Source organism: Indicator indicator, chromosome 7 (assembly GCF_027791375.1).
Source record: "Indicator indicator isolate 239-I01 chromosome 7, UM_Iind_1.1, whole genome shotgun sequence".
Classification (NCBI taxonomy): domain Eukaryota; kingdom Metazoa; phylum Chordata; class Aves; order Piciformes; family Indicatoridae; genus Indicator; species Indicator indicator.
Window position 1 is genome coordinate 14148355 of NC_072016.1, and position 16338 is coordinate 14164692.

The 16338-nt window shown below is 34.7% G+C and overlaps 1 protein-coding gene across 4 annotated transcripts in view; it reads right to left on the bottom strand.

Moving 5' to 3' along the window:
• Window positions 1–3808: 3808 nt before the first annotated feature.
• The window catches only part of CPEB3 (cytoplasmic polyadenylation element binding protein 3), a 79403-nt gene continuing 66873 nt past the window's right edge, over window positions 3809–16338 (bottom strand). For all 4 annotated transcript variants that reach the window (XM_054382174.1, XM_054382177.1, XM_054382176.1 and 1 more), the window contains 4 exons: window positions 10403–10521; window positions 9036–9150; window positions 6952–7133; window positions 3809–4036 (listed from right to left, as the gene is read on the bottom strand). In XM_054382174.1, the coding sequence (XP_054238149.1) occupies window positions 3809–4036; window positions 6952–7133; window positions 9036–9150; window positions 10403–10521 (644 nt within the window). The remainder of the gene's footprint in view (window positions 4037–6951; window positions 7134–9035; window positions 9151–10402; window positions 10522–16338) is intronic.

Sequence of the window (16338 nt, forward strand, 5' to 3'; positions counted from 1 at the left end):
CTGGTACTGTGACATCCCTATTATCTCCCTAAATCATTTTGATAAAGGAAAAGGCTTTCCAAAATATCACATTTTTTTCTGCTTCATTCTGTCATTTTATTGCCCAATTCTTTGTTACAATTTTCCAATCACTTTACATAACCAACCATTTTTTTCATCATTGCCACACTATTGTAAACCACATCAGCAAGTTAATACATAAAGCTTTGCATTTCAAAAAACTAGACACTTTAGTAACAATATTACAAAGATTTTTAGCTTCAAAAATAACTGAAAATGAAAAAAATAAACTTTTAAAGAATTAGCATCATAAAATTAATTTATTCCAAGTAAAAATACAAAATAATATTAATGACATTGACCAGATATGAAAGTCTCTCCCAGAAACAACTATATTAATGGTTGAGAAAGCACTCCTTAAAGAAAATACGAAATAAAAATGAAAAATATGTAAATATGTTTAATTTTTTTCTTAGCAAAAAATCTTTCTAAAAATAACAATGAAAATTTGTCTCAGTACAAAGGCTACATTACTATTGAAAAAATACCAGCATGAAGAAAAGGTACATATTTGACAGTAGAAAAATGATTTTAGTGAATCACAATGTCTAAAGTCTGCAATGAAAATAAATCTGCAATAAAGATTTATGCCTTTTTTCTTTTCATTTTTCTTTTTTTTTTTTTATACAAACAGTACAAACAGTATTGCACATAACAACAAATAGTCGAGGTTAGGTTAGCCTTCAAAAAAATCGACTAGTTCAAGTCTCACATCAGAAAAGGCCACAATAGGACCTGTTGTACCCAGGGGCTTCTTAGTCAAGTTGCAGTTCAGAACTCCATATTTTAAAAAATAAATTTTTTAATTTTTTTATTCTTTTTTTTTTTTTTTGAAGGACCCTCTTTTAATATAACATATTAACAACTCAGGGGCACATTCATTTACAAAACAAAAGGGAGCATGTCATAATTTAATAAACTAAAAAAAGTTCTCTTTAAAAAAATACAAACAGAAGAACTCTCACGATTCTGGTCAGTCGTGCATAATCACACTTGATTATAAATATACAAATCAGGGAAAAGATTTTTTTTTTTCCACTTTCTATTCACAACTTTCAGCACCAAATGGAGTTTGTGTTTACACCTCTTCTTTATGATGACTTTCTTTTAGATTTAATCCAACATTATGCTATGTTGTACATTTTTCCAGCTTCTCTCTTTCTCTCTCTGGGGGTAATTTTCTACATGAAAGAGGGGTATTTCTTCAAAAAGGTTTACTTCTTTCACATAATTAGGTAGATTTCTGTAAGTTAGTTCTGATCTTTAATATTATAGTTATAAAGCTCTAACTTCTTCATTTTCAAAAAAACTCAAATAAGCATGAAAAAAATAAAGTTACCCATCTGTTAAATCATTTTTTCTTGCAGAATTAAATTAATATATATTTTTTTTCTGAATAAACTTACTTAGAAAATATCATTTTCTTTCCTATATTTCAAAATTGAGGTATTGCAAAAGATCATGTCAGTCAGAAAGCATGCCTTTTTCTTTAAAAAAAATCATCAGCCGACTGTTGAAAACTGTCTAGATACAAAAAGTAGTGCATAACAAAATGTCTTGTACAGATGAAAACAAAAACCACAACCAGGAGAAAAAAAATAAAGAAAGAAACAAAACAAACAAAAAACAAACAGAAAAGACAGCTGGGCTAGGAAAAGCAATATCACAAAAACGCCCAGAAGTAATTTCAAAAGGGATAATTATAATAAGCACTTTAAACCAGTAAAAAACTATTTTTCTTCTTTTTTTTCTTTTTTTTTTCTTTTTTCCAAAAACAGAAAAAAAAAAAAAGTCAATCTTTTCAAAGCCAATACTCGCAAGTAAACATTGGGGAAAAAAAAAAAAAAAAACAAACCAAAAAACAAACCAAAACAAAACCAACTTACTAAATTAGACACAAACAAGGACATCACAACAAACAAAACCCAGAACGTTTAAATCTACTATGCGGTGTCATATCCAGTCAGATTGTCCCCAGAACTGCAAAAACAGAGGAAAAACAGAAAAAAAAAATAGTGTAGACATTCTCACAATCATTAGTATACCAAGTGTGTTTATATTTATATGCTATCTCCAGGCCCATAGTTCATGCTAAAAAAATGTCCACTGTGTTAGCAGGTCTCAATTGTATTCAAGCTTCACAGGATACATCCAGGTATTAGAGAGATAACGCCACATCCACAGAGCAGACATCTCATGTTACTTTTATATGCAGACATTTCTTTAGCACCGCTTTTTCCCCCTACCTTCCTTAAATGTGCCTAGTTTATTAGTTTGACAGACTATCTAATCGGTAGTGTACGTGTGCTAGCATGAGCTCTTTGGTTTTCTGGAGAAGGTCTGCAGCTACGGAAACGATGCAAGCATTAGGAGAGAGATTGTAACTTAGAGCTCATTTCTGTTTATGTACCTGTTATGAACTGTCAAAAATGTGTTAATGTTGGATATAGAGGCTTTAACAGTTAAGTTTGATCACAGTACTAGACTTAATCACTTTACTATATAAAATAAATTGCACAATATATAACAGAGCACCGCAAAGTACTTCATCTACCATCCACAAATTTGTTTTAAGAATATCCTACAGCTAGTTTTTTATACTTGTTGCAATATAGGTCATTCTGTAATGGGCTGATCCTAATTTCAGAAGCATTACATTTACTGAGGCATGCCTTCCTCCAGTCAGTAATCAATTCTCTTTCTTTGTTACTGAGTATTTTGTAGCCTACGTAGATTCATAATTTGTGCATTGTGGGCAGGTTTTATATTAAACATATATAAAATTTATTGCATGCAGCAACCTGATTAAGTAAACATGCAGTCAAAAAATATTGACCTTCCTTGGAAGCTTTTCTGTATGCTATACTGATCTCCTTTCAGCAGCCATCACTATTTTAATCACATATTCATTTTTTAATTGATACCCTAGCCTGAATAGAGTATTACGGTATTAGTAATACCATTTTAATAGCAGCAAAAGCTATTGCAGCATACATTTACATAACACTAAAAGACCTAACAAAAATGAAAAAAACCCAACCAAACAAAAAAAATACAACCAAAACCCAATAAAACCAAACAAATAAAAAACCAAAACAGAACCAAAACAAACAAAAATATATAAAAAAAAAATCAGCAAAACAAAAGGAAAAAAGTCTGATCCAGCTTATGAGGTATCATCCTTACAAGTCAAAATGGAGAGCAACTAAAGGCTTATTTTCTTTAAGGGTTATTATTACTCTAAATGACCCAAACTAATGATTGCTGAATATCCATTTAAGTTTTTGCTACATCTGCCACCTACTTGTGAATATTACCTTTGGTAAGTCATCTGCTAGGGGCAAGTCTAAATTTCTGAAAATAAGTGCATGCTCCAGTTCAAAAATAAAAATAATTATAATAAAAAAAATCTTCATCACATACACATCAACCCAGTGAAGGCTGATGAGAATGGCAGTCTACATGTCACTAGTGACAAGTCTTGTGTAGGAAATTAAGGTACCAAGCAGATGTTTGTGTGAATCAAAGTGCAAAATCAGTACAGTTACACTCTGCCGGTTTGTATTATACTGGACACTGAGTTCAGTAATGTGACTGTAAATAATAATAATAGTAATATAGAGACCCATATCTTCAGTAAAGTCGAGGACGAATGCACAGATTTCCAGAACACTAAGCCCTGAGGCAGCGCTCTCTTTTCACTCGGTTTTATTTACTCCAGTACTTGTTGCTGGGCGAGGCCTGGGGTTCAGCTCCAGCGGAACGGGACGTGGCGGGGCCGGTCACCTCCCTCCTTTACCAGTGGTTTGTGGAACTCTCGCCCAGCACGAGAGTGTATGCTTGCCCAGCAGTATTCACAGTAATACTGCAAACAGGTAACGTTGGCACAAAAGAATGGAGCAAATTTTCCACCACAGCGAGTGCCCTGGCATTCATCACACATCTGATCATCCAGCACATATGGCTTCACTTCCACCTGCATCAGGAAGAAGAAAAAAATCACTGTTAGAAGATTGCACAGTTTTGCTAACTATGAACAGAAGGTACAACATTCTAATTCTCTTGACTCTATTAGAGGTTTTCAACAATGGCTGGTAGTTAAATTTTCATACCAAGCACTTCACTTGTCAAAAACTCTCAAGAAAGAAGTGAGTGGTTTGGTAACTATTCCACGTTCCTTGGAGAAGTTAGGTATGTGAAAGTGCTAAGATGGAAGTACAGTAAAAATAGCATCTCTGAGGATTTTGCTGCTGTCTAAGAAACCTCCAGGAATACAGTTGTTATGGGGGCAGGGTGCCAGAAAGCAGCATTTAGGAAGAAAAAGAACAAAATTACAGTTCTGAAATTCAGAGGTCTGTTGAGTTTCAGAGGGTTTTTTTCCAGAAATTTTTGTTTCTTTGTTTGATGTTTTGTTTGATTAATTTTTTTTCCCCTGGTGAACTCTAAAATGCAGGACCAGACTAATAAGTGAAGAGCCAAATTAAACAAGACTAAATGCATTTGTATTAAATACTTTGTGTTACGCTGGCAAAAAAATCACTGCCTAAACATCTGTAGCTTTAGAAACAGTAAGATTTAAATCTTAAATAGGAACATTTCATAGTTGTTCCAAATATGCCTTTTGGATCGATTACAAATAGACTGGACAGCCTTTGTCCTGTGCTCAGTTGTAAACACCTTAGAACTGGCACTTGTGCCAAATACAGCAATATTCTGATGTGTCTGGGCACTTGCAATAATACTATCATAGAAGCTGACAACATAACAGTTCTCTTCCATGTGTCTGTTTTAAGAACCAAGCCTACACATTTGAGTGTTTCTTTATTCTGGGGAAATCATCAGTTTTTGGATATGCAATTCTCACAGCTCTATGACATTGTCTATTAAGTAGTTTAAGTACAGTCAAGTACACTAAAAGAGGAAAAAATTATGTTTTGATTATAAGTAATTTTGCTGTAAGTGCACAAGTGCTAGCCTGGTAAAATTGGTATCTTGTGAGCAAAATTTGCCTCCAGTAACTATGCTTCAATACGTACAGCATAGAAGAAACACAGAACGAGATAAGTTGAGAAATAAGAAACGTTATACAAAAAAAGGTTGGTACTGAATTTTACTTCAGCTTATCTTGATCATATTTCAACGAAGTAAAACTTACATGGGGAATTATATTTCTTGCCTATGGAACAGCTAGAATTGCCTCTTTATTTATTTATTCCTCACACTGTACTAGTTGTAGTGCATGGACCAAGTCTCAGTAACTGCCATTCTGCATATCAGATGCCCTACTGCTAGAATTAGAAGCATCGTGTAAAATAAAACAGCACCATCTCAAATTAAATTGGAAGAAAGCAGGTCCAATGTCCAGCACATTTCTAGATTCCAACCTACTCAACGTTTCCAAAGCATGAATTCTGAAAGTTTGAAATAGATGGGTTTTTTCCCCATACTTTGCTTGTTTTTTGTTACTAGTGAAAGAATGTGCAGATTGTATGCTGTATAATCCAGAGACTTCAACCTATTAGATCTAAAAACTAATATTTAAGGACTAATAAGAGACTTCATACTTCTTTCAAACTCACAGATAAACATCTTCTTAAAATAGATAAAAGATAATTAAGTAAACTTAAATTATCAACCAACCAACTGGGAAAAGTACTGATTGATGGAAAAAACTACCAGCTAGCATTATTTGTGACTCCAATCCTAAAGCTTAGAAGAAACCCCAAGGTTTTAAGCACAGCTGATATATAAATCTCAAAAGGTTCACCATTGTGATTAAGACTCCAAAATTAATCATCATCTTTTCAGAATTCAATGAACAAGAAATATTTAGGAACAGCCTTGTTAGAATCATGATTTATAACAGCACCACAAAAAATAGTTTGAGGATTTACATCTCCATTACTTCATCTAATTTGACAAAAAAGTTCAGTTTAGATTTTTTAAGAAAAAGTAAATATACTTTGTGCTTCACAGCTGTGTGTTTTTGTATGTATTCTGCACAGAACAGACACACCTAATATCTGTCAAGATGACTTCTAAAGAAATAATTTGGATTAGATTAAGTAGAATACAGGCCATTCCTACTGTGAAAATACACAGCTGCAGTGCATGCTATACGTTCTTTTGAATCATTCTAAATGCCAAGTCCTCAAAAACACAGCTGTTATTTGTACATGTAATCAAGAGGTGAAGACAGAAGGTCTAAAGCAAGGAAAAAAATATCTGGAAATTAAGTAATGTTTTCTTTCAATGTCTTCGGCTAAAGATTTCTGTAAATACCATCACTTCACTCTATACTTGACAAGCCCTTTAGAAACCAGGATTTGACAAGGACTGAACAAACTATCCCTTTTGTCCATTAAGCATCTATTGCCATTTCGGTTTGGTTAAATAATTATCGAGATTTTTAAGGTCAGCATTGCCTGTTAGGACAAAAATGTGTTTTAGGAACCTCAAGTCTAGACGTACATTGCTGAAAGAAAATTTTGCCTAATAATAGCTGAAGCGCCAGAGGCTATATAAGTAGTCACCAACTAAAAGCAGTTGATGCACAATAAGCAAACATCTAAAGGAGGAGAAAGAAGCTGGGAAATTCTACAGTGTTTGACCTTCAGAATTCAGAGCAAAAACAAGAAAAAATGATCTTACAGCCAATGATTTTCTGGGTTTAGTGCTAAACAGTCATTTAAGATGTTTATGATTGATTTTTTTTTTTCCCCATACTGCTTTAGCTGCTTAAAAAAAAAAAAAGCTTTGAAATAATTAACACATGTCATCCGAAGGACAGCTGTTACAACATTCTCCAACATAATATTAAAATAAGGATGTTTTTCATTTTGGTGCAGTTTTGTGAGTAACAACCATTCTGTTTCATGCTGTTTTACTTACCCGTTTATCAATGTCATTATGTTGGAGCTGGACAAAGCGAGCACTGATAGCAGCAATATAGCTCTGCTGATTGGAGAAAGCCACCCTGCCAGCACCTTTTGGATATTTCAGCTCTGGGTCTGTATCAATGCCAGCATAGCAGACACCTCCATATAAACGGTCCATAATCATTGCCAATTCAACTGCAAGAAGTAAATTGTTAAATATTAGAAGTTTAAGATAAACGATAGTGTTGTGTTGGATTTGTTGCAATATGAGAAAAAAAAAAAAAGCAGCACTATTTGCCTCTGTGTACTTGTACAAGGTCTAAACCAGCAAATCCAAATTGGTTTTCACAGACTGAATCAACCCTACATGAAGTACAGTAAAATATAAAGGCAAAAAATCAGATTCTGTAAAAAGAAACTCGTCACAACTGAAGGGTGAAAAAAAAAAAATGCAGAGTTACATTGTTGAAATATCAGATCGACTGGCTTAGAATTTATCATATTGTAAATTAAATCTGTGGTATTTGGGATTAGGTATTCAGGATCTCATCCCTGCTCCAGTCAAGATTGTTAATGCTAGTTTACATATAAAATCAGTTAAAGACATTCCTGTCTTTAGAACCTGATGTTTTGCCTTAAGTACTAATGTTGAAAAGACATTAGTAAGGAAACTATGCAGTGTTCAGATATTTTGGGGAAAACTTCTCTATCAGATCTTTAAAGCTGCAAACAAGAAAAACTTCAAACTATTCGTCTGCTTTGGAGATAAATTCAAATGCCCTGGTTTTCAAATGCAATGCATTTCAAGTGTGATCTCTAACAGGCCCAATGCCACAAAGTTTTATAAAGGCTATAATTAGAAATGAGGTAATGTTTAATTCTTACTATTTACATAATTACTGTCTTAAAATCATGCCTTATGATAAGATGGTGAGGGAAGTGAAAGATGGCAAGAAACATGGGCTGGGAGATGTCAGCAATGGCTGTGGGACCTTGTGTACAGCTTCTGAAAAGAGTTAGGATTAGGAGAAAGGTAAAGTGAGGACCTAAAGTTCTAGTGGGCTGGAAAGTGGCTGCCAAAGGAAAGTAAGGGCTACCAGGAAACCAGATCCAGAAGTCTTTCTTACAGACAGTGACTGAGGAGCTTTGTCTACTACAGCCCTGGAACATTAGCATTAGAGTTAAGAGGATGAAAAAGAGAAACCATGCAGCTGACTTGGAGTGAGGATGAAGTGGAACTACTAAACGGAAGTGCAAGCTGCCAGAAGACCTATCCAAGAGAAACGTTTCAACTGTTTTCATGACCTTGTCATTGGCTCACCAAAAATAACAGGCTTAGGGGAAAAAAAAAAAAAAAACCAAAAAAAACCAAACAGTGCCAAGCTACAGCTGGGAAGAGTGCTGAAAATGGGCTTTCAAATAAAGTGGGGGTCTGTCAGGAGATCTGGGCTGGGATAAATCTTTCATCTGTTCAAAGGCTAAAGAGTCTTGTCTATGGCTCTGCAAATAAAAGCAAAGAACAGGAGTTAAGGGTCAAGAAAAGGGATTGACAAAAAGAGCAACATCACGACTGGGCCTGGAAGGTGGTCTTCAGCATACAGTGGGGCCACCAAGACAGCTGTGATGGGAGAAATTTTTCTTCTGGACAATGGCTGAGAGGCCTTGACCACTGGAAAAATCAGGGTTAGGGTTGAAAAAAAAGGAAAGAGCTGCAATTGGATTTATTTTGGAAAGGGGCTGGACAAAGTTTGTCTTCTAATCAAATGAAAAGGGAATGAATCTGGACCTCCGCAAGTAAATAAGAATTAAGATGGCATACATTATTAAAAAAAAAAAAAAAATCAGATAAATCGTAGGATATTCCACAAATGTGGGGAAAACTGTTTCTTCTGGCAATCCCAATCAGTAACCTATTTAGAAGGCCAAATATGTTCATGGTTTGTATTTTGCAGACAGGACAATGCTCACAGACTTAGAAAGCGAGCTATGAATTTTTGAAAATGTTCTGTTCTTGTACATGTAGTATATATATTTTCTCATCTTTTCTGCATAATCTGAAACCCTCTGCTACATGGCCTACATTTTTTGTCTACTCACCAGCTCGGAGAGGCCGTGGAACTCCTCCAACAAAGATAGTTTTTCTTGGATCCAAAGGCTGAGACCCATCCATCACGAAGTCACTGTCACTTAGGTTCCAAGGTCGAATTTGCACCTGTATTAAAGATTGATCTCAGTAGAGGAATTTGACAACTCAAAATTAAAAAACAACTGTCAAACCTTTCTCTAATTAAAAATATAATTTTTTTTAACTTAGCAAAAATGGTAAATTTGTGGTATAAGCACCAAAACTATTTGAGAACATAGCTAGCTAAGCCTTTGAAAGAAGTTGGACAGTTCATCTACCACCTCTAGAGGCCAGGCTTGAGTTAAATTTCATCGTGCAAACTTCTACCTCATCAATTCCCTGCCCCTAATCGCTTTTATAGTGAGAAATCTATGAAAGGCCTTTTAGAACATTTTATCATGTATGTGCATTTACTGTTTCAGTTTGGGCTTTCCTGAAATGACATACACTGGTCCACGAATTTCAAAGCACTGATAGCGTGGAGATAAAAGTAATGTCTGTGCTTTGATACAAAAGAGATTTTATGTGTGAATGCTCACTTCTGTTAAGAAGCAGGCCTCAGAGATGATAAGAAGTTTGTAGATTACTCAGAAAAAAGCCTGCTCAGAAGTTATTTGAATAAAGCTGTTCATCCACCCATTTTTTTCATCCTAGAAATCACATAAAGCACATTCACTGTGCTGTGACATTGGATTGTTCATTTATCTCTGCAAGCTTTTTAATAGTATTTTTTCAGGGCAGCACACTTTTAATCATACTTTTCTGTAGTTTTCATCTAATCTGCACATATCCACAGCCACAAAAAAATGAGCATTAAAGAATGCAGAGATGTGAACAATTATAAACAGGTTACTGTATGTCTTGTATTCTGCTATAGCTGTCTGCATTACTTGTTTGTATGCAGTTTATATAAGGTAAATCAGACTTAAATTATAAATTGACTAGCTACTGAATGCAGAAAAAACCTAATAATTAAGAAGTCTAAAGAAGTACAGGAGATGCAGAAGTGATCTGGATTTTAATTTGGGGAGGCTAAGTTTTCTGTCAAATAATAGAGAGGGAAAAACTATAATCCGATTGTTTGACAGCCAACACTGTAAAAGGGCACTTACTCCTGTAAAAAGGAGTACCAGAAGTACCAAATATTAAAGTTAGTTGAATATGGACTTTATCATAAAGAAGCAAATGTTAAAACCACGTTATGCTGATACAGAAAGTCAACTCAGTGTAACATCACGGACAGCAATGGGAAATAGACAAGTCAATTAACTCTAAGTATTTATTTATTTATTATCTGAAAACAGCAAATGGGTTAGCAACCATGGCAAAAGCTGCTTACTGGTTTATCCTTGATTGTAGGACTTGACACACACAGGTAAAGTTTCCCATCTTCTTCCAGACAGGCATCTATTAGAGCTTGTACAGAGCTTTCTTCCTGGAACAGCAGAAAGGCATAACCTTGGAAAGAAAGAAAAAGAACAGATTAATTTATAAAGTGTGTTTTTGTTTTTGTTGGTATACAAACTACAAATAATTAAAGCTGTTAGTTTGTTTTCATTAATTAAATTCACCAAATACCCTCATGCAGTACTGCAGCACAACTGCACTGCATATGGTTGGTTGATTAATTAATGATTTTGAGCAATGAGAGTATAGGCTGGTGAAAAGGGGTTCATATTATCCAGTAACTACATGAAGAGCTACTTATCAGTGGTATCTGCTGGTATCAGTGATTATCATCCCACAAACGAGGCACTGAGTTTCTGGTTACTGTATACAACAGGATCTAAAATGTGGACAAGTAAACAGATAAATAGACTTCTATGATGACATACTTAACTGTGAAAAAAAAAAATAAAGCTCACCTAAATAAAAATAAGCATGAGTAAAAAGAGAATGTGTTGTGTTTTATTATGTGCCAAAGGCCTGCTGTTATTTATATTTCTATAAAGCAGTTCCAAAGAAAAAAAAGAAAGAAGAAAGTCCAGTAAAAATGGTTCCAAATTATTCAGAATTTTAGGACTTTAAATCAGACAGTAAAATCTTCTGATTGCAGTTGCCAGGAAAGCTCTCTTTGGTTTTACATAATGCTGTTAAATTTGAATGTAGATTTGACCCAAGCAGTCCATGCTTTTCCTACCTCAGAAGTGAAACGAATACAGCACCCTGTACATTAAGCAAAGCCATCTAAAGAATGGCCACTAGACCCGAATACAGCTGCCTGGTTAAGAGAACTTTCTATTGAGCATGCACTGCTCTTTGCTCCATAATCAGTATAGAGTTTTCTCACAGAATGTGAGCACATTCGCTTTGACCTTCATAATTTGGCCTTCTCTGTCTTACAGGCTACCTCTTTCTGGGAAATCTGCAGCAATTAGAAGCAGCTGGAGTTTAAGCAGGGACTGCTAGACGTTGTCCAACTAAGACTCTTGACACAAACTAAAAGCCCATGCAACAAGACACCACATTTAAATGATGACAGCCTTTGATATAGCCTTCCATAGTCTATTTGCCATTGATACACAGCAGTGATTTATCCTAATTTTGTGCTGAGTATTGAGTGAATACTATTTGGCATGCCCTTTTTATGCAAACACTGATAGATTAAAAAAAATGGAAGATAGACACTAAAGAAGTATTTTCCTTTGTATGGTTACTATCTACCAAATGACCTCTTCCTCTGCTATCTCTAGCCCTGTACGATTTCACAAAGAGTATTAAAAATTCTGTGCAGCTGTTTGTTTTGAGGTGAAAAAACGTTTAACAATTATGTCCTAGAACACATCTAGAAATAGTTACTTTTCCAAGAAAACAAAATAGTTTGGTAATCAATCTTGCTAGCAAACAAGAAACTTGCATACCTAGAGTTAGAGTAGATTAAAGGTACCAAACGGGTCCCAATAAAAACTTCTTCAGTAAAAAAAAACCGAAAAGGTTTCCTCCCTAGTAGATGTAACGCTGTTAAAACAATCCCCTAAAGATACAAGCACACTTCAATGTTTCAGGTTCAGACTTTACAAAAATAATGACATTAACTGAGTACAAAAATAAAAATGAGCTTGCAGTCACTATCACTTTTAGCTTTATTTTCCATTCATGCACTTTTTGTATCTTCCTCACTCCATACCATTCCTTCTGATTATATGCAATAGTCAGAGGAAAACCTATATACAAATTAAAGTATCTTTAGCTTAGCAGCTCTTTCAGTCTTATAAAGTACCCCAGTGAGAAAACCAGATTCTTGGAAAAGGCTACCATGGCAACTACACCTCCAAAGCCCACACTTTTATAGTTCAGCACAATCCTTGCCTTATTTTTTATATAAATAACTTGTGAGAAAAATTCACAGAAGATGCAGTGCAGATCATTCTACTGGTACTATGAAATTCAAATATGCACATTTATGCATTAAAAAAAATGTTTACAATATATTTAAATAGATTAAAACATTTAGGATTGATCTTCTGACCAGCCCATAAGATTTGAACTCTAAAAATTACAATATTGTCTATTTCAGGTTTTCAAAATCTTCAACCGGCAAAATATTGGAAATTTCTTTAGCATAAAATCAAAATGGAAATTGGGAAATGTTTATTGCGGCTTAATTGCCTAGCAGAAATCTGGGCAAAAAGACAAAGAGAAGATGAATTTCCCTAGATTCTGAAGCACAGCCTAGGAACTCCTCAAGCTCAAGGATTCCTTATTTTATGGAAAACAGTACAAGAACTAAGTTCCTTTGTATATATCCCATTCTGACATCTAAACAGTGACACAATTCCCTATGAAAGGATAATTTAGTCCAGTTGGTCTCATTTCATTTAACCTTGCTGAGAACAAACTTGAAAATGTAGCTTGAAACAAAGTTGTTCCTTAAAATGCAAAATACGCTTGAAACTACCATATAATGTTGCCATAGTCTGGAATAAGCATTTTTGCTGGTCTAGACAATCCATAAATCAAAAGAAGCACGTCCAGCAGATCAAGAGTTGATTCTGTCACTCTGCTCTGGTGGCACCTCACCTGCAGTAATGTGTCCAGCTCTGTGGCACTCCACAGAAGGACATGGACTTCATGGAGTGGGTCCAGAGGACAATCACAAAAATGGCAAGAGGGATGAAGCACCTCTCCTATGAAGACAAGCTGAGAAAGTTGGGGTGGTTCAGCCTGGAGAAGAGAAGGCTCTGGGGAGATCTTACAGCAGCCTTCCAGTACTTGCAGGAGACTACTTACCTAGGCATGTAGCACTAGGACCACGGGCGACACTATTAACTAAAGAAATGTAGATTCAGATTGGGCATTACGAAGAAATTGTTTACTGTGAGGGTGGTGAAGCACTGGAACAGGTTGCCCAGGGAGGTGGTGGAGGCTCTTCTCTGAAGACCTTCCTTGTACACCCCCACCATTAGGCACAATGTTTGGTGGAGTGAAATGAAATCATTGGTTGTATTTTGTAACCCATAGGAGTACTAGGAAAGAAGTTTGGTATACTAGAATTCTTAACACTCCTTTATGTATGAAAGTGATTAATTGTATGAGTCCTATGCTTGTGTGAACAGTCTCTAGTTGTTTAATGATACAGGAATATTTCAGAAAGGTGCTAATGAAGTAGCTACACTGTGCTCATTTAATGAAGTCCAGAGTGGATTTAATTCAGTCATGTTTTTCTTTAGAAATTTCAGTTAATTGTGAATTAGGTTGATGTCTTTGTATTAACTGAAGTTTATAATTTTGTGCTCAACTTTTGAATACAAAAAGCAATTTATAAGTTAAGTTCTATGCATTTGAGCAAAGCAATATATAAATTGCTGTGCAAATACATCAACTATGGGCTTCATATTCTGGTACAAAGCCAGCATTTTGCCATTCCAATGTTATATAACCAACAGGGAGGATTAACCTATTTCTGGCTGTTAGCATTAGGGCTACTTTTTAAAAAAGGAAAAAAAATCTGTAATGATGAATTGTATGTAAAATCAAAGAGTACTTGAATACGTCAGAAGCCTGCATATCATCTATTGATTTTCTATGCCGTTGATCTCTAATCCATAATTCTCAAAAATCAGATATAGAAATCATATTCTAAGGGTCATGTGCCTTCAGTTTTATAACACTGATGTTGGCTGAAAGAACTAAGACAAGAGAAAGACTTTCTCTTCACATACTGCAAAGCAAGTCAGAAGTCTTTGGGTAGTCACATATATTGATTTCATATGAAAATGGAAAGACTACTTACACTTACCAAACGTTAAGCTACCTTTAAAAGCATTTTATTTCATTCTATCTTTAAAAAAAATTAGACAGCTTTTTTTTGATGTTTTTACAGGCTCCAAGATTACAATAAAATCTACCATCCACCTAAGATCTCCTACAGAAGTTTTTCAGTATATCTATCCACTTCACACTATTATATGAAAAGATGGAATTAAATTGGCAAAGAAAATTACTGTTCTAGTCTCATATCTCTGGGTTTATTTTAGATGGTTAAGATGGCTACCACAAAAAAGTAGATTTAAATACTCTCATTTTTCATTAAATACAAATAGCACTTTCTTCTTCCTAACACACACCCCCCCCCCCCAATTAAGTTTTGAACTTAATTACGGTTGTATTTACTAGAACTTTTAGAATACATTTATTTTAGAAGTGTACAGGAAAGGAACATTTAGAAACAGTATGAACCAAATTTCTAAATTAGTTCATGTGCTGACAAAGGGTCATTGCTCAAAGTCACCCTTAGTAATCTTATTAGTAGATGCTTTGAACATGAATAAAACACGTTTCTAAATCCAAAGACAAAATGACTATTAAAAATGGAGCTCATTTTGGAAAAATAAAAATCCGAGGTGTTAAACAAAATGCAGACTTTCTTTTTAAGCATTGCAGTAACATGACTGGATTTTGAAAACATCAAAGGCTTTAAATACTTAAGAAACCTCAAAATAGAAAGGGCTGTAATCTCACTTAGCTACTGCAGAAGAGTGAAATTATGTATTAGTCAGGGCTGCAAAGATCAATTTCTTTTAGTCAGTCTAATTTTAAATGGCAGCATATGACCCTGTCAGCTGATTCCCTTCTCTAAAAAACAAAAGGTGTTTAAGAAATGCAAACGTTGTTACTTTTTTTTCCTATGAGTACCAGTCTAAGTCTGAGTAGTCTGATACGTAAGAAATTCCCCATATGCCACAGAGACAGATTTTAAGGTAGGTTTTGTTTGGTTTTTAATTAAAGGTTTGTACTCAATATCCTCAGTTGGATCCCAAATCTAAATAGCAATTAAATGAAGCATACATAGTTAAATGAAGGACAAGATGTATATGAAGAAAAGCAAGCAGATCATATAAAAGACCTGAATGAAAACTAAGGTTCTGTTACCAGCAGCTTCTGCACGATAAATTGTACATCTTTCTAATTCCAATTTTATCATTAAATAGCCCACATCACTGAGACTACCAAAAGAATGGAAACTAACATTTCACCTTTACAACTAATGATCTTACCACTTCACAAATACCAAGAGAAATTGGAACCCTCCTATGTTGTCATAAATGCTAGGTACAGTTTTCCCCCACATCTTGAATTAAATGGGAAAAAACCAAAACAACAAACAACAAACCACCACGACACACCAAGATACAAAACAGAAAAAAAAAAAACACCAAACCAAAAAAACACAACAACCCACCCACAGAATGTCTGCTTGCTCCATGAAGACACACATTGTTTTGGGGACATGGGAGAGGTGCCACAATGTTTCCCTTGCACTTCAGTGCAGAAAGAACAATATTTCAATTGTCCTGTAGTGAACATACACAGCTAAAGATTTATGAAGTTCTTTCAATTCCAAAACACATCAAGAAACAAAAAGGATTTGCTAGACATCACTGCTTCAAGGCTTTCACTGCTTATGGAGAAAAATAAAAATAAAATAAAATAAAAAGAGTATACATATACCATCTCAGTTTGTCCCGCAGTAAAAGTAGTCCTACCCACCTGTATTGAAAAACATTGAAATGCCCTTTTTTAAAATAAAAATATTCTAAAAGCATACTAGAGCCTCTCTCTCTCTATCTAGTGTTTTACTTCTACACTACTCTAAAACATTACAACAACAAATTTATAAGGTTGTCTCTTCTTTCAAAGGTCACAGCCATTTAAAAACTTTAGACTTTGGACTGCAACGTGGTCTAGAGCAGATATAAATCATAGAATTCAAGAGTATAAAAACATAAAAGAAAGACTGTAACACACTTTGGTTTATTGCAGTTATAAGAATAG